At 37.3% G+C, this 26,553-nt stretch overlaps 1 protein-coding gene across 1 annotated transcript in view; it reads left to right on the top strand.

Moving 5' to 3' along the window:
* The window catches only part of NAALADL2 (N-acetylated alpha-linked acidic dipeptidase like 2), a 264,780-nt gene that overhangs the window by 107,826 nt on the left and 130,401 nt on the right, over positions 1-26,553 (top strand). The window contains exon 3 of the mRNA XM_065748482.1: positions 16,965-17,235. Within this exon, the coding sequence (XP_065604554.1) occupies positions 16,965-17,235 (271 nt within the window). The remainder of the gene's footprint in view (positions 1-16,964; positions 17,236-26,553) is intronic.

Here is a 26,553-nt window from a genome sequence, read left to right as displayed (position 1 = left end):
ACAGTGCTGAAAATGGGAGTCGTACCCCCACAGTTTGCCAGGAGTCACATCAAGGAAGTGCTGAGGAGCTCTGAGACCACTGTCCTTCTGTGTGGCTGGTTGTTTTTTTTCCTATCTCGTAAAGCAAAATTGCCACCACCACCATGTGACAAAATGATTTATCTTTGATCCTTTGTAAATTATTTAAGCAATATATGTGGTTATATTTAAATAGGAATGATTTCTTAATTTGTTATTTGGCTGCTGAGCACTTTTAGGTCAGTCTGTCATGTTCTCCTTCATAATACTATGAGTTCAAATATTTTTTTAATAATATCTGAAAATCTAATGTTGTCAGAGTATTCCAGGAGCTGTGGTTTGAAATAAATGTGAAATGTATTTGTATGGCGCAAAACCTTATATTTGTTGTAGTAGCTCTTCCTATCAAAATTCAAGCTGTGTTTTATATGTTTGAAGCACTGAATATACCTTTTTTGTGGATGAGCAGAACATATTCTGGATGTTGCAAGGAGTAATGGTGTGTCTGTTTGACATAGTCAAGCAGGGAACCAAAACTGCATTTTTCAGTTGTCACTTCTTCCTGCATGTGCCTATGGTGCTGACAGTCTCCTGCTCTCAAAAGCACCTAATTGCATATTGCTTCCTTATGATCATTTGTATGATGTCACATCTATTATGCGTTCATCAGCTGAAAACTGCAACCATTAATTTTAATGTTTCTAATGCTATGCTTATCAGGAATTATTTGATAATCCATGCTATAATAATTGGGAGTACTTTCTTAGAGATGGATAATCAGATTATGTTCATCTAGCTGTCTGTTTCAGATCTTTTAAAGCTTTTTATGTAAGTGATTTCTATGATTTCAGGATCATCATTTCTATGTTGTTGACTATAAAGGGAAGTTGTATAAAAGCTTATGTGGTAATCTTCTGAGAGGTCTATTATGACAAAAACATTTTTATACATCACTGATCCAAGTGTTTTTGGAAAATAATGGTTTGGTTGCTCAAAATAATTTTGTACAGAGAGTTCATGTGTGTTCTGCCTGATAGAAGAAGGTCAATTTGAATCGAGCACTTCATAGATAAGTGCAGGAGAGAATTCCAGTTGTTTTCAGTGCTAGAAGAACCATACCACAAGTAATGCTTTCCATAAATGTTGACTTTTGGTAGGATTTTGTAATGTGAGCACCTTTGTCATGTTGTGGAATAGTTGAAGATGAAAACAGTACACGGAAAGGTTCGGTTAATTTAAACTTCACCCTTTTGTGGTACTGCAACTTTCTGGGCTTAATACAAAGGTACAGTTTAACCCAACTAGACAATCAGAGCTCAGTGCATGTCAGGTGATCCTGTTTGGTTGTTTTTTTTTCAATCTTAGGAAGTTATATTTAACATTTGACTTTTTTTTTTTGGAGGGTAGATCTTTAGTGGCTCTGAAGATGTCCTGTGGTTTAAGGAAGGAGGCATAAATTTAGATACATCACCATACTCAGCAGTTTCACATGGTCTTGAAAAATACAACTTTTCAGTGTGTTTAGGTCAACGTATTCAAGGAAGAATCTTTGCAAATAATAAAAGCAAGTGTTGCTTTTATTTACTTAAACTTTTTATTCAGTAACAAAATGTCTATTCTTTTCTCTTTGATTCTTCAAATGTCTTTGTAAGTCACAGTCTGCAGCTGTGACCCTGCAGACTCAGTGGCATTTTACAAAGAAGCCTGGAGAAACAGGTGAATACGTTTACCCAGCAGGACAGCCTAATGTGTGTTTTTTCCCTGTTTAATGTGGAAGCCAACAGCAGCTGGAAGCTGTTGAGAGGATTTCTCCCAGGTGAGTGAGGCTGAGTGCAGGAGGTTGCCCAGTGGAGGGAGCAGTCCCTTGTAGCTGTGTCTCCTGGGCTTCATGCTTCATCTATCCTGAGACAAGCTGAGCTGTGGTTAGATGTGTCCTAGGGTAGGGAAAGCAGGTTGTGTTCCAAACATCTTGTTTGCTTGCTGTCATCAGGAGTTGCAGTGAACTCTTGTGGTCTTTCTGCAGTCAGCCTTAAACTGGAAAGTAAGAGATGCAGATTAACTTGCTGTTCATGTGCTACCAGCTCACTATGCGTGTACGCATGCACACTCACATCTATGTATGTCTAGCCTACTGTGCCTATATAGTTACATAATTATGTCATTGACTTTTGAACAAACAAAATGTAGTACTTGAAATGGTTTTATAATTACATACTCATGATCCATCTAAGCAATTTTCTGGTTTGTAGGAAAAAAGTATTCATTTTTTGACTTAATCTTTTTGGGGCTTTATCCTTAATTTGGCAGCATGTAGAAACATGCTTAATGTACATTAGTTCACACATTCTATGATTCTGTGATACATAATTGTTCTGGAAATATTAACTAATAGAAACAGTGTTCCCTTTGTTTTCTTCCACTCATTCTACAATTGTAAAAGCATATGCAGCTTCTTGAAAGTTGCTTTAGTTGCAGGGGATACTGTACTTGATTCAGTAGTGACCACTTGGTCTCATTTCACATCTTCTGTCTACTTATGGAATTTTAACCTGGTTGTTGGAATCATACAGTTTATTTTATCCTATTAATAGCAAACCTTTACAGAGGCAGGGGCCATTCAGCTAAAAACTTTTGATGTGGTAATGTCATTTCAGGAAATAAAGCAGCTATTGCCCACTATAGGTTCAAGATAAATGCTAAAATTTTATTCAACTTGGATGGAGGCTTGTCAAGAGCTTATCGTTAGTCTCAGGGAGAGATCTTACAACAGAAAAATATTTTGATAGTTTGCTGATGAGCTGGACTACCAAATGTATAATATTTGAAATGTGTAAATAAACCTAGCTCATTTTGATTGAGGTCAGCATCAAAAGAACAGCATAAACAGTAATTTTCAGATGGAGAGCAAAGGGCTAAGGGAGGGCTGGGGATAATACTAATCATCTATTTAGCTGAAACAGCTGCAACTGGAGAGCCACGTGAATTTATAGGGTAAATTTCAAGTAGTGCTAAGGTAGCAGCATATTTGAAGGCAGAACAGTTGGTAGTATTTTGAGACTGGGGCTACAGCCTGAGTGATTGGAAAAGGAAAAACCATTCAGGTGATATTCCTGGTGAGATGTCTTCTCAGAAATGTGTGGTGCTGCTGAATTGCTAGTCTTCAATGTGAAGCTTTTGTAACTGGCAGAAAATGGGCTTATGAACCAGCTTCTTAAGTCTTTAATAATCCTTCTATTTCCAGTGCTCATCATTTTTATTCTAGAATATATATATATTTTATGTTTAAATATGGACCTGAGATGTTAATAATCTATTAACATATATATAGATAGATAGATAGGTCTTAGCTATGGATAATTTGATTAATTCAGTTTTCCCAGTTGCTGATAGGTATACTAAATATATAGCTACTGAGGGTAATTTTGTTGATGATTTAAGAAGTGCATCCTAGCAACGTAGCATAGTAAGCCATAAAGCTATTATTGTCTTCATATAAATGTGTCATTAAACCACATCTCCTATATAGTGGTCAAGGTGAACAGAAGATAAGATAAGGCATAATGACTTTTTTCAAAAAAAAAAATCAACCAAGAGCAAACTTTGATAAGCTACTCTTTTGTTCCTCAAAAAAAAAAAAAAAAAAAAAAAAAGCAGTGTATGATAATATTTTAAATAAAATTTAGAACATAGTAAAGGATTAATACTAATAGTAAAGAATTTCACTCATCTTTGTTAAGATTTGTGCTTTTTTTTTTTTTTTTGCCCAGAGAGCACACTTGTGGACACAGTGCCAAATAATCTTGGGTGATACCTCTTTTATCAAATATTTTACAGCTTGAGTACAAGGAGACAAAATGCTTTCATAGGCTGTTCCCCTCCTGACTCACTAGCTGAATATTGTGTGTAAATTATTTTCATAAGCCCACGTTTCTGGAGTATTTCCTCTTAGTGCTTTCTCTCATGATATGCAGGTCGAAGGTCCGGGGTGGATGTGGAGTCAACTCCCTTATCAGATTGAGTTCTTCCTTTCTTTCTTCACTCAAGATCTATTTGATACATTCACTATTTCTTCAGTCCCAAGGCTCAAGCGCATCTTACAGTTTGTTAGCTGATTCTGCCTGCTTAGTATGCAAAGTATCAAGTTATGTTGGAGCAGTGGCTGGAGTTAGCAAGGGATGCTTCAGCAGTGATTTATGCTAAAGGAGGAGAGCAGAGGTGAAGCCATTCAAGGCTGAGGTTACCAAAGTACTATTTGCAGTAGGAGGAGAAGGTTGGTGAGGGGAGGCCCTAGAGAAGTTCTAACAAAGATCAGTGAAAAGAGCTGAGTATATGGTTTGAGTGAACCGACAGCTCAAAAATATGAGCAAACAACCCAAAAGCAAATTAAAAAAAAAAAAAAAAAGTCATGAAGAAGAAAAGGGTATAGCCAGGATGTGATTGTTTTTATAACGCAGAGTTCCCTAGGAAGAAAAAAATAAAGCAAAGGATGGAGTGGAGTTTTCCTTCTGTGTGTAGCAGTGGTGATTTCTGTCGCTGAGGAAAGTGTTGTAAGGACTTTGCCTTGGTTCACAGTGACTGGCAGGTGCTTGGATGTCTGCAGCCTTTTTGTTCTTCTCATATGTACACCAAGACTCAGTGTTTATATGATGTTCCTGTCTTTACTAGGTAAATCTTGTATTTGGAGATTCGTATAGAGAAGTAGCTCCCAAATACGATTCAAAGTAGAGATTGAAGCCATTTTGTACTCCTGATTCCTTGGTAGGCACCTTGGTAACACCATGCTAAGATAAGAATCACAGCTGATACTGTATTTTGTTGACAGAACTATCAATTTCTCTGAGAACGTTTAGCAGCTCCTCCTGTGGTCTGCTACAATGGCATCAGATAAAGTGAATTCTAAAGTAGACCAGATGTGGTATTTATTTTAACTGATGATGAGATATACTGAGGGAAAGACTGTGGATTCTAATCTTACGTGTGTTACAGGATTATTTTTCTTCTGTAGCAGGACTCACGGCAATGTTGTCTTCCTGCTCTTTTTTTACCATCTAACATACCTCAAATTTCTCAGGTCTCAGAATAATTGTTGCTGGTCTTTAAAGTGAAGCTCTTAATAGAAGTAACTTGGTTAAACATCTAACCCAAATTCAGAATTTAATGAACTCTGTCCTCAGTGTCTTTGTTGCTGGCCTGTATGCTGGAAGAAATATAGTTGGATTTAAATGTATTTATATATTTTCATTTAAAAGCAGCTTCTTTTGAGTATAGTTTCAACTGGGGAAGAGGAAGAGAGCTGACACTTTACACTGGGATGACGTGTTGTTGCTTTGTATCTACCCTGCCCACAGCAGAGAGATTGGAATTAGATGATATCTGAGGTCCCTTCCAACCTGAGCCATTCAATGATTCTACGTTTTTAATATTTCCACTTGTATAACTTAAGTCAGTTTATTAAAATATGTCTGAAATCTGTAAACTAGTACGGCAGTGTGGTGCTCTGAGGAATTAATGCCCATGAAGTGCTGTGTCCTCCAATGCCAGCTGTGTGTTGCTCTGGCAGAATTTTGTTCATTGTGAAGGACTCAGCTCTGCTGCTGGGCAGGCAGCAGCTTGGGGCATGGGGTTCAACTGTTCGGGTGAATGGAGGAAGCAGCTGAAGAATGGATGCAGTGCACTTTGGACTGCTTACAGTGACCTTGTTTTTGTATCCGTGTGTGTTAAACAAGGTACGTTTTTCTTTTGGAAGACTAAATTCAACCCAGTTTGTCTTTTCCCTAAAGTCTTTATGGATGCCTGTGGTTTAGAGGCTACTCTTTCAGGCATAGTTACAGCTAATTGTCAAGTTTAACTTCTGTCTGGCATAAATGTTTGACTGTAGCTGCATCACTAAAGCTGTGCTTTTACTTTTCTCCCTCAATTAAAGTAAATAAATCGGAAGTTGTGTAGTTCAGCTTGATTAAGTGCATTTAGACTAGACCTCTTGTTATTTTTTTTTCCATTTTGATGTTTATCCTTTTATGTATTTGTTAATGTCACAGATTCTCAAGGAATTTGGGGTGAAATGTGGTTGCATAATCCAAGCATTAGTGGTGCTAATAACAAATACAGCCTCTGCCTTTCAGAATTCCTTCACCCAGGAGATAGTTAAATAGATGACCATTTTTATAGTAGATATAAGAAGCAATAGCAGATGACCATGGCAACATTTTTATTTTCTGCAGTGTATCTACATAACCATGTTCAACAGTCACATACCCAGTAAAAACCTGCATCTTGCACCACTGCTGAATTTAAGTGTTTTTGTGTCCTCCTGTCCATGCATACCTTATTTAACACCACATTAAGGGCAAGCTAAGACTCAGAATCATAATATCTTTGTAGGGAGAGAGATGAGAAAATATAGTGAAATTTACCATTCATATATAATGATTCTGCTTTCCCTCCCACCTCCCCCTCCTCCCCCCAACATTTAATTGATACTGCAGCTTTGGAATAGAGCACTTTCCTCTTTACTGCCTAGCAACAGCCACCCCCCTCCGGCCTTCAGGTTTAAACATTGCCGTACTACAATAGCCCATTTGTACTTGCAGTAAGCAATTCAGGTGATTGCACATTAAAGTGTGTTCAGTACTAGGGGGCATTTTTTAGCCTTGATTCTAATTCCTGAACACCTGCATGTTGCTGTTGTTTTTGTCTTTTATTTATGCTTTATTTCTTCAAAATTGACTTTGAAATTTTAGTTGGATCTGAAAAAGACGCTGAAAGTAATGTAAGTATTACTCGATGAAAACATAGCCTACTGTTTGTGAGGCAGTGCACTTCTTTTTATTTCACTTTCAGATAAAGCAGCACAAAGACTCTAAGAGAAATCTAGAACAGGCAAGAAAATATTGGTAAAGAGATTTCTGGAGGGAATGAGTCACACTTCTGAGATTGCAAAGGGAAAAGAAGGAATGGTTGCATGCCCAAAAAGTGTTAAAGTACAATCTGAAGCAGGGAAGAATAAAGTTCTGTTTTAGATGAGCATATAAAGATGTACTCAGGGCCATTCCACTTATGTAAAGGAAATGTAAGTTTGCCATTCTGAAGTTGGAGGTCAGCAAAGCTGAAGGGCTGTGTGAACTCACTGGAGAGCTGTAGCGAGGAAATCAGAATAAAGGGACAGCAGGAGAAAAAGAAAAGACTTTTATGAGGGCAAATAGTAATTGGATGCTAATAATGCATTTTAAATGCAGGTGGCATATCTGCAAGGTCCATTTTGTGGAACTGCATTTCAGGAGAAGTGGAGACTTGATGGAAGCAGGCCAGAAGAAAGTGGGAACAGCAGTCAGATTTTTGGGGCAGGAGCTCTAAGAAAGGGATACATTGATTTGAGGGTGCTTGGCTTAAGGGAGGAAAAGATCAGATCAATAGAAGCAATCTTCAAGTCTGTTTAAAAAAATAAATTGCAAAAAAAAAAGAAGATTGTTCTGTTCTTAGCATCTATGGTGGAACTGAAGAAATAGCATGCTCAAAGGTAGTGGGAGGTGGTGAGATTATTTAGGATGGGCAGGGACTCTACCTGGAACAGGGCAGGAAATCATCTACCTGCAGTGGCAGCAGGGTGAGCTGAGCCTGTCATGAACCAAATTGTCTCTTATGGCCTCTTATTGCCTCTTCTGGGTCTCTCTTTTTAGAATTTTTTGCTTGGTCCGCTGGAGAGAGCTTTTTGGATATCCACATGTTTATCTGCAATATAGAATAAGTAATTTCAGTGCAATGTTTTGGTTGTAGGTGTTTATTTCCTCAGTTATTTATTCAAATTGATGTGTCTATTCAAAGATGTCAGTAATTCAAGATAAGTATATATATATAGCCTGAAACACAGTTCGGCTGTTGAGATGGAGATTATCTGAACTAAGCCATATAGTATGGCATTCATGATAACGTTTTTATTGCATGAGTATGTAGGAATTGTATTGTTTCCTTTCTCTCTTTTGTTAGCTGCAGTTTTCATTTTAAGTAATGCACCTGGCTGAACTTGTTAAAGTTTTCATAAAATGTCTAAGCTGACTCGTTGGTTAGAAATCTCTCCAGCTTCAGTAGAATTGCTCTGGGAACTTAACATACACAGATGACAAAAATGAAACAGGTAACAGAAATGTTTCATGACACTGTGTTCTGGTTAGCTGAGGCTTTTCTGTCTGTAGGGTTAACTTTTTGAGATTTATGAGATAAAATGAAGCTTTCACTTTCTCTTTCATTTTAAAAATTAAACATTTGGGGGTTTATCTAATTCCAAGTCATTCAAAGTCTTCAAATAATAGGTAGCTTTTCTAAGTTTTTCTAGGATTTTGGGTTAGGATGCTTTCTTAATTCCTCAGTGTCCTCCTGAAAATGGGATTTTATTCAAAAGTTAAATAATACAGTTTAAATAAAGATGTCCAGTACTGCCAGAATAACACCTGACATTCAATCTAATTGCTTTTCTATTCGCCATGTAACCTAATGATTGGGAAATGAAAGGAATAAAGTATTGCCAGTTGGGCAGTATTGAGATTGTTTTTGATCAGCAGATTCTCTACATAAAAAGCAACGTTTGAATGTTTTTGATCAATAGATTTTCTTTATAAAGAAGAGCATTAGTGAAGAATCTGTTGCTTTTCACATCTGTATAGAATTTGTCTTTTACTGTAAGTAAATGTTTCTCAGACAGTAAAAGGTATCACCTGGACTTGATTATACAGCTGCTCTCATTTTATTGAAACACTGGTAATATTCCCTGTGGTCTGCAAAGAAAAGAAGATTGTATCATAGTGAAGTTTTGCTGGTCAGCTCTCAGCCTGAGAAAGCAGAGTTATGGGCAACACTTTCAAGCTGGGGGACTTCTCTTTGTCCTCCTTCAGCTGCAGTATGCCCTGCCCTCATGTTGCAGCTTGTTGGAAGATGCCGGGCACTATTGTTTGGAGCTCACTGTGTGAGTTGTTTGGAACAACCTTTTGTTGCTTTAGGAGAAAATAGTGATAAAACTCTTTGTAGAATAATTAGACCTATACATTTCAGGTAATTGTGTATTCTCTTTGATATATATAAAACAGGGGCTAAGATATTCTTGTATGTCCAAAGGAAAAAAAAATTAGGTTGTCAGAATAATGCTGCATCTTAGGACATAGTGTAAGTTGATTTGAAATGCTTCCGATATAATTGGATGATGATTTAGATTGTGATGTCTCCCCTGCACCCCAACTCACATACTGTAGCAGTAAACCTGTGCCAGGGAAAATTAGCAATTATGAAAGTTAGCAGGACAAAGACAGTTGTGGTAATATTACTGATTTAAAATAAAATGGCATCATTTTGAGATGATTTTAGCAAATTAGGTTTTTTTAATGAAGAAGAGGTTTCTTGTGTACACATTTCCATTTTGTGCATACATGTATAAATTTTCTTATAATCAATTCATCTGCTGAAAATAGTTTGCTGTATTAAGAACAAGAACTGTGGTGGATCAGTCTTTGTGGTAAGCTCTTGAAGACTGAGTTCAGTAGTAGAAGGAAAATTTACTTGCTTGCCTAAATATTGGGCTTTTTACCTAATCACATCCGTAAATATAAGGGACAGTCAATCATTGCAATGACTTCTTTTACACTGAAGTATACAATTTAAAAGGTATCTTCTGTCTCCTCCTTTGGCATCTGGCATAAATGGTCTTTAGGATTTTGATTAATAGCCCATCTGAGAGTCTGAAACTGTCATTCTCCATATTAAGGTTTCTGTGGTTCATTAACTATTCTGAAATGGATAATGATCACCATCCTTTTTTTTCAGTGTCTCCAGAATGATGGGGGAGAAATACTAAATGACACTCTCATCTGCCTCTGCACTGAATAATTAAGCAAGATGTGTCATGGAAAAACGGAGTGATTTTATAAAAATAGTTAAAGATGGCTTTAAATGAAGTGTAAGATGGTTTGATAACTGAAACCTCAATCATGAATCAGGCAATCTTGTTTCTATGTCCGCTTCTGTGGTTGTTTTCCTATTTGCCTTTGAGTCATTTGCTCATACTAAACATTTTCCTAAACTACCTCAGTGTTGTTTCTCATTTCTTAGACATCTGGTTTAATATCCAAGTCGATAGCTTTTCACAATTTTGCCTCCATGATTGTCAATGATTATTCATGCCCAATAGTCCCTTGCAACTGTACAGTAAAATAAGCTTGTTTATGCAAGCTCTACTTTGGCCAATGCATTTTACTGTACTTCTGTGCTCTGTTGATAAACTGATTTGTAAAGTAATGCAGTAATGTTGATCATCTGCAACCCATTTTATTTTTCATGTAAACCTTTTAGCTAATCTGAATTAACTGAACTGTTGCTTTTTTTGCCCAGCAATTTCTAGATTTGAGTGCTAGGGGACACACAATATTTTGTAGACTCCAGATGAGAGATTTCTTTTAAAATGTAGCACATTTGCAGATGGGCTGCTTGCTGACAGTTCAGCTGTTGAATTGCTGGTAGATCTGGCAGTGTTCTCACTGTTGTGACAATTCAACTTGTTGTATTAACACATAGGTCGTAGAACTGCTTTTGATAATTTTCTTTCTCCATCAATAATAAGATGTAATCAATAGTTTTCTGTTGGTAGATCATGAAAATGTCATGGGCTCTAGAACTGTGAATGTGTGGAGTTTACTGTAACATAAAAAGAAACATTTAAAAAATATTTTTTATGTTGTGTCTGATGCTAGGATCAGCAAGGCATTGGGTTTTGCAGTGTTTCTACAATGAGAGAGTCCACAACGTAAGAACTGTTGCTCATTAAATAAACGGATCTCTAAATAATCTTTTTTGTTTCATTTAGAATTGCATATTATTGCTGAAAGTTCTGGTGAATATTCTCAGCCAAGTCACAAGTTGTATGGGTATTTCTAAGTCATGGCCAGAAGTTGTGATTGGGCACCTGAAACACAGCCAGCCCTGGGTGCTCAAGTGAAAGTAATTCACCTATGCAACCTGGTAACCTGGTTCTTCCCCCCTCCCCCCCACCTCTTCCAAGCCCCTTTTAGCCTCATTTAAGGGCTGGCTGCTGCAAGGGGAGGGATCTCCAGGTAGAGATCCTTCTTTTGGAGTACTTGATGAGCCCTGATCCTGGGGATGGGTAAGGAAATCTTTCTTTGACTGGATTGTGATTAACCAGATTGTGACTATCATCCTTTTTTGTTTTGGTAATGTAGGACTGGTTATCTGCCATTGCCTTTCCCTTCATTCTGAGCTTAGATTTTTCAGAAGTCTTCTAAGCTTGAAGCAGACAAGCAGACTAGAAGAGATTTTCAGTGTGCTTGCCATGTTTTTTATTCTTTTTCTGAGCAATCATTCAACAGATCTTTGTTGGAACTAGTATTGGCATTCTTATCTTCCAAAACATTTGAAAGATACTGATGCTGGCTAGTTGTCAGCATAACTGACATCCACATCTCTTAGAAAGCTTTGGAAAACTCACCTGTGGCCAGTTTATGACTTTGCAGTGTAAAATGCATGGTAACAATGAATGTTTGTTTTCTGGTAGACTTCAGAAACACTGAGTGAGAGAATCAGTCATTCTTCAGTGCCTTTCCCCATCTGTGTGGAGTGCAAGTTTGGCTTGCATCATGATGTTGGTGAGTGAGATTTGAGCTATCCTGGTTGCTTTTATTTAAGATACATAAAAGAGATTTGACTGTCTGATGCAGTGAGGAGCACCAATGTGCTTAGTAGTCCTGCAGTGAGCAAAACAATGTACAAAATAGCCACGCTTGGAAGCCAGCATGGGCCAAGATCTGAGCCTGTTCTTCAATCCTGTGACAAAGAATTCCACGGGAAAATGAGAGGTTTGACCTACAGCTGTTGTGCTTGTGATTAGAACGTGGTAGGAGAAGGGTTCATATCCTCACGTACCCCTGGGAAAGTCTAATAGCCAGGTGGATCTGGACATAGTACAAAATATTTTTGTTGAAAAGTGCTTCAGCACCTGCTTTTGCACACTTCATTTGCTCAGTAGAAGACTTAAGGTGCACATGACTTTGAAATAATAAATCAAAACCATTTTTCTGCTAAAAACTGGATAACCAAATCTAGAGATGGTGTTCTATCATCTGATAATATGTATTTTTTTATGGTTCTATGAATTACATTTATTCAGTCTCTGTGGAAGATGAAGACTGCTGTTAATCATACTGCTTGATGTTAATAGCTTGATGACTTTACTGTAGGTACTGTGTTGCATTCATAGACACGTTGATGCAGATCTGTAAATGCTTTGATGGCAAAAGCAGTAGTTACCTGTGAATAACGTGATGTCAGCTTTCCTCTGACTCAGACAAGAGCAAACATCCATCACTGTTTCCAGATGAGCTGCACATAAACCTCTGCCAGCACGGTGGCACAGGATGGGCTTGGCAGCAAGCCCTGCTCTCCACGAGGACCCTTTGCTGCCTTCCAGAGCAGTGTGTGCTGTGGGTGGAACTCAGCCTGCTGAGCTGGGAACGGGTGTGTAGAAGAGCATCTGGCCATGTTGAGGCTGACTTGTGTTTAACCACGGCTTTGCGCTGCATTTGTGCTGCAAACACCATCAGAGTGTTTCTCTGAAGTGTTTTAACCTGCTGATAAATACTTCTCCTCTGTTGTACTTCCATCTCTTTTCTTTTGGAATTTGCAGATTTGAGGCAGTCGGTTCAGACCATGGGAGATCTGAGTGGGCAGGCAGGAGACCAGCCAATTGAGCACCCTAATTAACAGGAATGTGTAATTAAAATGCAGGCAGATGTGGCTTGGGCAGGTGGTATTTCCTGGAAGCATTTACAGCGCTCTGTGGAAATGTAAATGCGATGGATACAAATAGATACTCTACCTGCTACTGTGAAAAAAGCATTGTGCACTTGCTGAGCAGTTAGTGGGTGCCAGTGCTGAGCACTCACTTGCCCAGCATTTCTGAAAGAGCTATGTCTCAGCTCATGCTGGACTGAAATGAGTTCTGCAATCCTGAGCACGTGTATAAATCTTGAAAATTCTGCCTGGACCATGTTTGTGGGTAGGAAAAAAACACATATGCACGGAAAGTCTGTAAATATAATAACCCCATATCATGTTTCTTACATTTTTTTTTTTAATCGTCTGCCACTATCTACAGTTGTAAGCAGTATACTGGCCAACGTAACACTTTAACGTAGTTATTAACCATACAGTCTGGCAAATTTGTTGTGACCTCCAAACTTTGGGGGCAGCCGTCCAGCTGAAAATTCCGAGGTTATATTTGTTCTCATTTGTTACTTAAACTGCAAGTTCAGTGGATTTGTGGAGACAGAATAGTAAAAATTAACCATTAAAAATTGAGAAAATAAAAAAAATAGATGCATTTCTGACTGTGCAAAACTGGAACTGAGGTTATTATTTTTAATATGGCAGCAAACATCGGCTGGTTTCCACACTCATTTCAATATAGACATTAAATCTTTAAAGAAAATTAAAGAAAAACATGAAGCTATTCACACTTGAGGGAAAATTTTATCCCATATTTTCAAAACGAAGTCTATGAAACCATTGCAGTTTTAGAATTGGTTCTGTGGTTGTTTTGTTTTTTGTTTGTTTGTAACAGATGGATATGATTACCTGATAAGGAGTTGTGATACTGACACTGCTAATTCATCCTTTGTTAGTGTGACCTCTGTAAGTTGTCAGGAGTGTTTTGCAGTATCCCACTGTGTTAGCAGCACCAAGCAGCTGGACTTTGTGCATCACCTTTTTTTCCTTTCGGAAGTTGTGTCCAAAGGAATTATGTTGTGGATAACAAATGACTTTTAATCTGCTTCAACTCTGTGTTTCCCGTGGTTACCAATTTTAAAATGAAATTTCTTTATTTTGTGTGCACACACGTGTTCCTTTATCTTTTATAATCATCTGTTAAATAGTGGTGTTACAAGGGGAAGTCTATGAATGTCTTCAGAAATATTGCTTTGGACTTTCCAATGTATCCATTTTAAGTACAGTTATGTTCATTGTTCTCAGTTCAGAAACGGAGCATATTTGAGATGGAGCAGAGTATCCGTGTAAACAAGTGTTCGGCTTGTTTTGATCTGTCAGTTCAGTATCTCAGCCACATCTGATCTATATTAGAAAGCAAACAAAATTAACTTGTATAAATCCCTTTGAGAGCATCAGATTAAGGCTCAATAATATTCTGACTGTTATTGTTACCCTCAGTCTTGATTTTAACTTGAAACCAAATCTTAACGTTGGTGCTGGCTCCACTGCAATAAATTATGCAGTTTTACAGCAACTCAAGATCTGACCATTACGTTTTGTTGTTTTTTTTTCCCATTGACCGAAGTAGCTGAATAGTGTTGTTTGAATGTAGAGGAGGACAAAAATTTGGCTGAGGTTATTAGAGGTCGCAATGTAAATGGAAATTGGCAATCTCATTGCTATTGATCCCTACAGAGTATGCTGCTGTGAGCAGAAGTGAGAAACACGATTGTCCTTAGTTTCTTTCCACAGTGCAAGTCTTACTGCTATGAATCTTAATGCTCTGGCAGTTTTAATAAGTACATTATGGGACACGATGTAGAGTGGCTGTGTAGTATAGTGCATGTGAGGCGATGCAGTTTTTCTTTAACAGCTGGGGTAGGACTGTCAGACAAATGTGACACTTCTAAATTTGATCTGTCTTAGGAAATACTCTTTTTGTATGTTACACTTGTTAGCTAGCTAGTGTATGATAAAAAATAATTGGTTAAATTACTTCTCAATTTAAGTTCATGCAGTCAACAGAATTATATCAAGGATAAGTGCGGGTCAGTCATTCTAAGAAACCTGGTTATCAAAGCAGCCTAATATGTGCTGATTTACTTTAATGTAGGGTTTGCTCATAATTTGCAATTTGATTTTAACATGCTATAAAGAAATTATGGAGTAAATAGCCAGTATGCTCATTTCTTTAACCTAATCAGATGTATCGTCACAAAAGTTTCAAAGACATGCTTATTTAATTATGAAGTGGAAAGTAACTTCTATTATTAAAGGAGCGATTTGATTACTGTATCTTTGTCGTCTTTTAATGTTTAATTACTTTTATTGAAACAGAATCCTTCTGTCATTGTCCTAACCTTATTGGCCTGGAGTAAGTTTCATGCAGGTATTTATTCTATTAATATTTCCATTTCCCACATCATGGGAAGTGTGGATCTTCTGTTAATGGCTGTGTTAATCAAACAACTTTCTTTATCTCTGCAGTGCCCAAGTTTATGCCTTTACAATAGCAGAATAGCAGATGAAATTGGAACCTTACAGTACATACTACAAATTGAATACCTTGTCCATTTTGTGTAGGTTGCTTGAAGACTTATTTTAGATAATTGAAAAGATTAATGCTGCAAGAATAACCTTTGACAGTTATTCCTGCTGACAGGATCTCTGAAGTCTTAACATAAGTCCAGCATTCTTGTAAAGATTTTGAACTCTGGATGCTGCTAACTTTGTTACTGTAATGCGGGCTGTGTTACAATATAAATATTTCAACAGAACTTTTTTTTTTTTACATCTTTAAAATCCATTTTGTATTGGCATGCTTATTCAACTTCAAACAATTTTACTCTAATGTTATTTTGTAAAGGTCTGTTGAGCTATAAGTTTTGTTGGGTAGAGAAGGAAGTCTTTGGAATGGCAGTAAATCCTGTGCGTTTAATGGCGATGTTCTCTGGGCGTTTGGTACCCTGCCTGCCTGCAGCTCCTGGATTGCTCGGAAATGGAGATGTGCAATTGATCCAATTATCAAATATCTGTTGTCTGCAGGAATGGTTTTAAGGGTGTTACACATTATTCAGCCTTTGCTTGTGATGTGTGCAAGATGGCTGTGTTATTTTCAAGGTTCTACTAAGGACCATGAAGTGCTGAACTATCTTGAAAAATGACCTTTCTGTGAAGTTTGTGAGCAAGAGGCAGTGTCAGTATTTCTGTGCTTGGAAGTTAGTATCTCTGTTATCTCTAGTCTTGTATCTCAGTCTTGAGATCTTCAGACCTAATATGTGAGAACGTCCTCAAACTCAAAAAATATTCCCTATTTTTTCTTTTCTTGTACTGCGTTTAGAGAATTCTTTATTATTTGAATAATGGTGTTTTTTTTACTTGTGGCCTACTTTTCTTACATAACTATGTATCTACAAAACCATGTCCTCTGAAGTTATCCTTAAAATATGCTCATCTGGCATTTACTGGGAGGAAGGTGGCCCTTCTGTGCTGTCACTGATTTTATTCCATGACCTGCCTGGTAGCAGGTGTCAAACAGTGATATAAGCCCAAACAAATTCACCTGAAGTCCCCTGTTGCTCCATCTGGCCAATACTACCAAAATGATTTTCAGGCTTGAGCAATATGTTTGCCAAGCTGTTGGCTCAAGCAGTCCTTCAGCATAGGTAAGAAGGATGAGGAACACCTTCCTACAACTAAAACAATATTTGGGGAAACAATTCTATTCCATTTAGCAGATTTGCTTTACTTGATGAAATTAAGCCAAACATATAACTAATTTTCAGCAGCTCTCCCTCCCTAGAGTCTCTGAAATATTGCTTCAGGTTGTGTTCATTTCTATTCAGTGGTTGGTTAAATTGATACTTTATCAGAAACTTGATCAGCTCTACAGAAATGAATTTTGAAACATTTGCTGTTGTAATTTCCTCTTATTCTATATATTTCAATGCAGTGTTTCTTATATAGCCTTCCCATATTTTTTATTTTCAAAAAAACGATTTGCTTTTGCCTTGTAACTGATAAAAAATATTTCCAAGGATGGTGAAGCACGAGTTCATTATTTTAAATGCATGTTTGATGATCTCTCATGAATCCCATGTTTCATTCAGATAACACAGATGGCTTGTGCTAAGATGCAGATATCTTGGTAGGAAGGGATCTTAATTTGTTTGTTTGTTTTTCTCCAGAGATTTGTTACAATCCCATAGAGAAGATGATTCAGACATTGCAATGAAAATTCTGCTCCAATGGACTTCTCATGGCCTTGAAGATGTCCGGCTGGTAAATTATTCTGTTTTGCTTGACCTACCAGGCTCTTCTTCAAACACAATAACTCTGAAAAACAGTGGTGAATGCTTTTATCCTGATGGGCAGCAGTGCAGCAGAGTGACCAGAACGCTTCGTAGCCAAGACTTCCTGTACTCATATGCAGCTTACTCTGCCAAAGGAACTCTTGAGGTAATGTGACTGTTTGTCATTTGTGTTGAAATAGTTACAGAACATCAGCTTCCATTGGACTTGGCTGGAAAAAGTAAATGTTGTGAAAAGCCCAGCCCTAAGATAATCCAGGGTCTGCTGTTAAAATATAACGTGGCCCAAATCTGAAGTCAAACTTTAAAAATTAGTCCTGAGGACTTCATGTGATTTTTTTTAATTATTATTTTTAATAAGTATCTGAGTTCATGTATTGTCACCTGTTGCTTGAGTGTAAAGTCTGAGGGCTGTATCTAGAACTACATTTGATCTTAGTTGATGTACTGGTTTGAGGGATGTCAGTAGAAAAGATGAGTTTCTTTGCAATGAGACCTGCTGGAGCACTTGTTTAAGTCCGGGAGTTCCTGCCTTTTCTTAGCGGGTCTTGCATAGTTTCTTCTGTGGCAGTTTCACTGATGCATCTGCTCTGTTTTGTCTTGAAGGTCACACTTTGTATTTTTATCTCACAGTAGCTTTTGTCAGGAAGTTTTGTCAGCCAAAAAAATCCTGCCAATTGGGATTAGTAACTTGATGAGTGAAATGAGATCTTGGACTACCTTGTTTTATCCTCTTTGCTGTCTGCCTTCGTATATTTGTTTTCAGATCTATTTGGGATATACAGAGTGGTCATCGTTTCTGTATACTTCATGTTAGTGTGAATCTCAATATTTATATTTATGAAACATAAAAATTTAAACGGTACTTTCACTTCTAACTGCATAGCTATCGTATGGTTGTCTTTTTTTGAACATTTAAATGTTTTGGTTCCTTTTATTGATGATAATGCTCTTCTGTCATGAGAATAAACTTAACAGAGCATGTGTAAGAACAGACAGCATTGAGTTTGGAAGATACCTCTTCCAAAATATCTTTGTTTTATAAATATATTTTATTTACAGCATACCATTTACTGAATTTTGAGTAGTAAAGTGCAAGTTTTGTGTATTTTGTTTTTGACACAGTTTGTGCATAATGTTTATTCATTAAATGTCGTCACTTTGACTGAGAAGATTTCCACAATACATCACAATTGCATCACTCTAAGTAGCCCATCTTACCGACTCTTAACATCATTTTGAAATTTGAACAATGAGAAATCTAAGGGCTGGTATAGATTCAGATTCTTCAGTTTCCTGTCCTGCTTGAACTTCTCTTTCTAGAAAGCATTGAAGCCCTTTAGTCCAAAGGATTCAGTCCAATAAGGAGAAGGATGGACTGGAGTTCTCATTCTCTCATGGGATAACACTTCTGTCCATCTCTTGATTTTATTTTATTTATTTATTTATTTGTGTGTGTGTGTGTACTTTATATGCCTATTTTTCAGGTTTAGTTTTGTGCTCATTGTGTCCTGGGGCTGTATCAGTAAAACTCCTAAAAACCCACTAACTTTATATAGAAGTTTTTGATGTTATGAAGTGAATTGAAGCAAGCCAAGATAAGTCTTGCATCATCATATCTGCTTCAGTTTTTCTATGGACAAGTGAAAAAAATCTAATGAACAGGCTTGGCTTATCACATTTATCACTTAGAAACTCAATACATAATATATTTTCTCATAACCTAATAAGAGTAACTGTAATGAGGTAAAAGTACAGTTGTGGCCTTTGAGATTTCTTTCATGAAAATAAATGTGTTGCTAACAAATTCATCAGATTAAAGGAAATCGAATGTACCAGGGAAAATCTTTGATGTTATTACCAGAAACACGTGTACCATTTTTAGTTATATTTCAAGATGTTTTTCTCCATAATTGAATTCTTACGAAATGAGCACCACATAGACTGCCTATGTACTCATCAGTAAGGGTGTCCCTTGGCTTTGGCAAAACCTTTCGAAGCCAAAGGATGGCTCATTGTGTAATTCTACAGTCAGTGCTTTGAGATACCTGGCACCCTCACGGAACTTCAAATGTTTTCTTGTAAAAGTCTATGCCGAGCCCTTTTATATCAAATTTTGCCTAAAAGGGAAATTTTCCTATTTGTTTAGCCTATAGAGAAATTGGTAGCAATCTAAATTTTCTAACTTTCAATCCTATGGAATGATCTATGCTATTTAAGATAATAGAGGTTGAAAAACTTTGATATGTATAAAGTGGTGGCTGTTGCTGGGTTCAGCAATCAGAAAGTGAGTTGATTGCTTGCAGTGGAACTACAAATTGTGTATTTTGAATATGTTGCAGTTGGCTGTGATTGCTAAATCATGAGGGTTTTCCTGTGAAAAGATATTCTAGTAACAGCTACTCATAATCTGAATAATTTTCATTCATATGTGACATAGCTTTAGTAGAGAGCTTCTATTACACGTCACGTAATCAGGTTGAATTACTAATATTGCTTGGATGTTGCTGCTCCATTGTGTCTCATTTGAGTATTTAGTGTGCTGGAAGTTCAAGCGAATAAAACCATTAGTTCATTGCAGTCTGTCTAGAAGCAGAGCTATAGCTCTACCTGCATGTTGACAAGGTTATTTGTAGAATAGCAGGACTCATTTTCTTTGACGACCTGTCATGTCCATTCATTATATGGCCATTGTATATGAGCTGTCCAATTTGTGCTTTCTGGTAACAGTCTAAACAGCATTTGTGATATCTGAAATCTACTTCAAAAACCTACTCAATGCCATTGTGATGGATGGTGCACTTTACCGCTTCTCTATAATTCACTGGGCCCTGAAAAGGTGACACTGTTTACCCATCATGGTGACAGGTAGGGCAGCCTGCAGTTCTGAAGAAAGCTGTCTTGTCAACTCTGAAAAAGATATTGCGGAGATTATGTAAATAATATACCATAGACTGGGTCAGTCTAAAAAAAAAAAAGTATGTAAATATGTTTTTATTAGAACTTTAATATCAGCCACATTTATAGAGATTAAACCTTTTATCTGCTTAATGAAAATGGAAAAGCCTCTTTGGCCAACAGTGTGTATAAATGGGAAGTCACATCACGTTGAATTTATGCACTGAAGCAAAATGTGTTGTCAGACAGTATCTAACCATCCTCTGATGAGTGTGCTGTGGTGAATCCCAACCGTTCCCTCACGTCATAGGATTGCCTGAGAGCTGTGACTGGGCTGTCCCCGGGGAGCTGGGATGAGCAGGGAGCTGCTGCTGCACTCTGAGGAGAGGTGCCTGGAGAGCTGCAGGGACGTGTGCTCCTTTTGGTGCTAAATCTGTAGGATGTGTTAGAGTGGGTGCACCCCATAACCAACCTGCAGCAGTTATCTCCAGAGGATGGTGTGAGTGTTCAGTGGGCCTCAGGTAGAATGTGATGTTCATCTGCTCTACTCCCTGTTGGAGTGTATCAACTCCCTGTTAGGTCCTTTGCTGTGATGTGTGGAGAGTCCTTGAAATGGGCATTCCAAGTGGGAGAGGGCTCTGAGAAGTTGTGGGTAGAAGTGATCCATTCCCATCTCTAAGGCAGCTCTGCCAGTGTTCACCTGTATCCTATTTGCATGTCAGCCTCACTCCCATCCACATTCCCTGGCTGCTTGCACTCCTCTGCCTCTTCTCCCTTCCCTGCCATCCCACGTTCTCTGACTGATGACCCATTTCTCTCTTCCGAATGTCTGCTGATGTTAGGCAGTTTCATTCCCAACTCAACCAGCAGTATCTTTGATTAATTTTGGAGGGGCTGCAAGGAGCAGAAAAGTGAGGATGCTGACTGTTTGCCTCTGTAACCACAATATGCAGAAGAGATTCTCCACATCTGTTGATAGTATTTTGGATTGCTCTGGTTCATTTGTTTCAGTGACATTTTCTCAGCTAAATGAGAACCCACCATGAGATTAATGCAACCTGAAATAATATGAGAAGTTCAAATCCATCTGTTAAGCTCAGTTAGTAGTGATCTTGCCGTTCTTCAGACCTTGCAAGGCAGGAAGAGGAAGTGTGTACATTCCTGTCAGGTCTTGCCCAAGGAGGAGTGCAGCTGACACCCCATTTTGCCATGCCTGGGCTGAGATGCCTTCTCTCCCAGTCAATCCCTTTTCTCTGTGCAGAAAGGTGGCAGCCTTCCTCTCCTTTGCTGCTCATTCCCCTAATCTAACCCATTTATTGCAGTCTCTGCACTGTGCATCCTACAATCCCCTTCTCTAAGTCATTAGTAGCACTCTTCTATTTCCTTGTAGAATTTAAATTATCTATATTTCTATCTCTGTACAAAAAAAAAGTTTTGAGTTCCTTGTGAGGGATAGTACATCAGGAATTCTTTGACCCAAAAGTTTGCTTTCATTTGATTTGATTACTCTCTGTGATGGAAACATTAGTGCACCCTTATCTTTTGTCTTCCCTCTAGCTGATCAGTGGTAGCTTCCTTAACAGTATTTCTGACTTAACGATTGTGTTTAGAATATCTTTTAAATATTCCCAGGGTATTTTTTATCCTCAGGCCAAATTTCCCTATGAGTCCTCAGCAGCACGTTCACTTTGCACATCTTGAATTCCAAAGGCAGAGACTGCATGCAATTCAGATGAAATAATCACGGCATCTCACCCTAAGTCTCTCAGTCATTTTTGATGGTACACTGGTGCACAATATCAAGCTAGGGGGAAGCTTCATACATCTGTACATCTAATTCCTTTAGGCATGCCAATTTAGTTCATTATTAGCTTTGTTAACATTTTCTAAAATTTCTTCTCTGAAGAGATATGTACTAGCTAAAATGAATCCTACCAACTGCAATCAGTTTGCAGATGGCTGGGGCTATAGGTTGAGTAACACAGAGACAAATGAGAAAAATCATGCAGTTTTGTTAACATTTAGATATTTTGGAGAAACTTTATTTATCCTTTATTTATAGAAGAGTTTCTCAGAAACCACTTCCACAAATAATCATAATTTAGATTGCTGCTCTGCATCCTAAGTAGGCACAGCAAGTTTTCAAGACAATCTCACTAAGAATATGGATTTTGGAGTAACTTGACCTTTAAATAGAAAAAAACAGTTAGCCTTAACTACAGCATAGCTACCATTCTGTTATAATTATATATAGAAAACTGTGAAATGCAATGTGAAGGTTGTGTACTTTAAAATTCCAGTCAAGAACTACAAAAAGGATCATTGAAAAGATTTCCTGCAGAGCATCCTGTCAGTTTTCTGGCATATATCATATAATCATTCATAAATAAAGTTGTACAGTTCCCTAAAATAATAGTGGTTCATCATGCACGAGGGCCCAGTTAAACTGCTGCATGATTTTTATATCACCGAGGGTCAGAACTATGAAGAGGTGTGTGATTACTGCAACCTTTTACTGCTTTATTGTTGTTAGTGAATATCATAATCATATTTTAGTAATAAAATATTAGTAATGTCATTTTAACAATGGTGTCAAGAATATATGGAGATTTGTTTCAATGCAAAAGAGCAAAAGGTGAGGAGGCATCTTGATATCTGTAGACATAACAGATCACTGAGTACTTCCAAGCCATCGCACACAGTCAGCCAAAGGCATTTTACAATAAGACCTCTGTAAAAATTGGAGCAACACTGAACCATAAACATTACATATATTCCCTTTCTATGGGTAAAAACTAAAGGGTGAAAACAGTGAAGATGTTGGAAATAGATTTGGTGCTTTATTCAGCTTTCAGTGTAAGTAAAATTCCTGTTGAAATTAACAGGAATTGCAACATTTTTATTCAGAGTTTACTTCTTTTTTTTTTTTTCTGTTGGTATGCACTGTGAGAGAATATGCATGGACATATTTCTATAAATGTATAACTCAGATAAATATTTTTCACTTTCATTATTTCATTCTATGGTTTAGACCAGGCAGGCTATTTCCTATCCAGTTCAGTTGATGTCTGGGTTGATATCTGCACAGTGTCTTGTCCTTTGTGCTCACTTCTTGCTAATGGTATTTGGTGCAAACAGAAATGCAAAGGTAGCCCAAATCAAATGGAAATATTTCTGTAGAATCACAAGACACATTAAGCTCAAGGGGGAACTAATTTATCAGTTCTTTTTTACTTTCTTTTGTATCTTTTTAGGAAATACAAACTACGAAGAATAAACCTTGATTGGAATGCATTTTACATTAATTGATTTTTTTTTTCTGTTCAAGTTTGCAATGGAGGAGAAATTCCAAGAAAAACAGCTTCTTATGGGTTACCTGTATCTACAGTGTAACTTTCATGGTTGCAATTGGACGTTTTGACAGACTTACAAATATATTTCCTTTAATGTAACTAAATTAACTCATTCAATGCTTTTCTACAGGACTTTTTTTTTTATCTTTGTCAAGATCTTTTTGGAATATTTCCAAATGCAGTAGCATTGAGAATCAAAATCATGTCTCCAGATTTCTTTTTTCTCTCATAAGATGTGATAAGTCCAAGTACAATTTTCTAAGACGACCAAATGAAAAGAGTGGTATGTGAAAGATAATGCAAGTTTTAAATGCAATCTAAACTAGGTGGGGATAAAACTATCATGATAAGAATTATTTGGTAAGGACAGATTTTTGCTCATTTTGTGAGAAGTTTATTTGAAAAAAATTGGTGTAAGAGAGCAAGGAATGGGCGTCCTCAGAGAGTGCTTTCAGGAATGATATAAACTTGGACATAGAACCTTAATAGTAAGAAAGGCCAAAAAGCTAAGAAGGCCTATCTTAAATAAAACCCTTTGGAGCAAATGTGTTTTGAAAACCTTTCAGAGCAGGATGAAAAAAAAAATTCCTCAGAATATAGTGTCTGCTGTGGTACAACTGGTTCAAAGAAAGCATAGGGACTGAACGATGACCCTATTACTAACCATAGACGTGTCTAAGTTTGGTGTGTGGATGCACTTGTAGGAATATATTGGGTGTGTATGTGAACTGTGGACTAAAATGTCTTGAGAAAAATCTTTCACTCGGAATTTTACTTTTGAGCTGATTGGAAATACAGCAGTTATAACTGCACCCAGCAGTTCAAGTCTCAATCCCAGAAGAGAGGTATCCCTCATTTAAGAAGGAAAAAAAATTAAAAAAAGATTGCGAACAAAGATGAAAATGCATTGTTTCCCTTTTTCTAGCATTGGGAATTCCTACTGTTTTTTTTCTGTTCAATATGCAGTCTATTCTAAGTTCAAATAAATCTAATGCCTAACATCTCATGTAATGAATATTAGTTACTGTGTTTATCTCATTCATTAGGGCAGCCTTAATGTGAATTAATCATGAGAAATATCTGTTCTATCCTCATAATTATTTCTTATGTTCCTGCGCTCTGTGGTTTGAAGAGAAAGTGAATGATCGATCACCAGCTTGTGGCTGGCCCAAGAGTAGGTGCATTTGAGAAAGAAGACGCTTCAAGGAATTTATCTTCCTTCCTCTGAATTATGTTACCTTATAGAGTTAGTCTTGTCTGCTTACAAGATTCACTGCTTCACACTGGTGTCTTCAAGGGGTAGACAGAGGTGAATAAGGATAGAATTGGTCTGGCAACAGCTTCAACTGTCAGAGAGCAAAGCTTCTTAAATATGCAAGAAAGCTCCTGCTGCCTTGTTACTGGGGAGAGATGTTCCTTCAATGTTGGGCCACAGCTTGCCAGGCACAGTCTTTACTAGGGGAGTATTTTGTAGGCTGAAGTAGCATGAAAAGCTAGAAATAACATTATTGGCAAATAAATTTATACATCATTCTTCTAACTAAATTTTGTTTTCAAAAAAAATGGCATGCATTTTTGTGTCTATAAAACTCTATCTTAAGACTAAAAGAAAATATTAATGTCATGTAATATAATGCAAAGTAGACATACCTGTGCAACCTGGTGGTCTAGGGAGCTGCTATGGCAGGGAGGTTGGACTCATTGATCTCTATAGGTCCCTTCCAACCCCTACAATTCTGTGATCTAGAATGAGATATTTTTTCCACACAGATCTGATGGACCAAGGCTGCCCATTTGAGTTCAGCTATATTCCTGATGCCCTTATTGTTATTGTTGTCTTAAGGCACTTAGACTTTTTCTGCCTAAAGTAAACTTAAAGTTTTTCATTTTTCTGTACAGACAGCAAAGATAATCTTTTTGTAAAGAGAAGTTAAGTAGTACTGATGGAATCTCTTTAGTAGATGTTACAACTAGTGAATAATTAGTGAATTAATTGCAATTAGTGAATATAACAATTGTGCGTTATTTATCTTGCTTGTTGAATTTAATTTCTTGTGATTATTGAAATTCAGAAAATGGGCTTCATGTTAACTTAGTAGGAAAATTTGTGGTTGAAACAGTCTTTTTGACAGTGCATACTGACCTCTTGTGTTTTAGTTTCTTTCTGTTGGTTATTTGACATCTTGTGCAGGAAAGATCATGCCAGGGCAAGAAAAAGAGCTGAGTGCAGATTTCTGTGGCATCTAGTAGTTCTCTAATAATGTCTCTAACTGCTTTTATTGAGAAGTATACTGTAAAGTACTACTACAGTAATACTGAGCAACTCTCTACTGCTGTAGAGGAGGCTGACCTGGACTTGAGGCTGTGGAAGCTCTGTTCAGCTCTGGAGCTCCAACAGGGCTACAGTGATGGTGAAGCTTTTGCAGTATTCCTGTAATCAGAGGTCAGATTACTCCTTCCTCCCATCAAGTTGTCTGGGTTCCAGTTTCCCTGAAGTCTTTCCCATGTATTTAATGTAATGGGAACATATTTCCTTTGAGATTTATCAAAACACTGCTGTACAGAGTGAACAATTCACTGTTATCTTCTAAAATGGAGCAATTCTAGTCCTTTGCATGAGATTTCCTTTCTTTTACAGGATTTTCTGTCCCTGCTGAGAGCATAGGGAGCAAGTTCATAAATTCTCAATGGTGTTCCTGCCAACAAGTGGGCAAGAGCTCTGAAAATATCTGTGTGAAATCTGGCACAACTCAAATTTCAGTGTCCTAACCTATGCAAAGGCAAGCTACTCATTGCACTGTAGTGAGAGTACCTGACAGAGCCCTGTCCTGAGTTTCTGCTTAATTCTGTCTGTTGTTCATAAAAATAAAGTATTAAAAAAAAAAATCTATTTTACTAAAAAGTGAATAGTGACAGCAGGGGGTCACAATTCGTGACCAATTGACAGTTGAGTGCATTTTTAAAAACAAAATCTGAAAGCCTGGAATAATGAAGAATTGAGTTTTATTCCTGATACTATTTTAAATATGTGATACATGAGCTATGAGCTGACATGTTTCTTGCAAGGTTTGATTTCTAGAGTGTTATGAAATTGAAAAATTGAAGTAGCTACTGCTTCAGTCGCAGAGCTATGCTATTATCACATGTTGCTCTTTTTATTTTTGTTTTGGTGAGTCATTTTGTCCACTTGAATTCAAAATCACTCACTGTTCTCA

The sequence above is a fragment of the Cyrtonyx montezumae genome, unplaced genomic scaffold (genome assembly GCF_038088225.1).
Source record: "Cyrtonyx montezumae isolate F1298 unplaced genomic scaffold, pur_monq_1.0 scaffold_5, whole genome shotgun sequence".
In the NCBI taxonomy this organism is placed as follows: Eukaryota; Metazoa; Chordata; class Aves; order Galliformes; family Odontophoridae; genus Cyrtonyx; species Cyrtonyx montezumae.
Note: the sequence above shows the minus strand (reverse complement) of the source record. Positions and strands in the feature narration are given on the sequence as shown.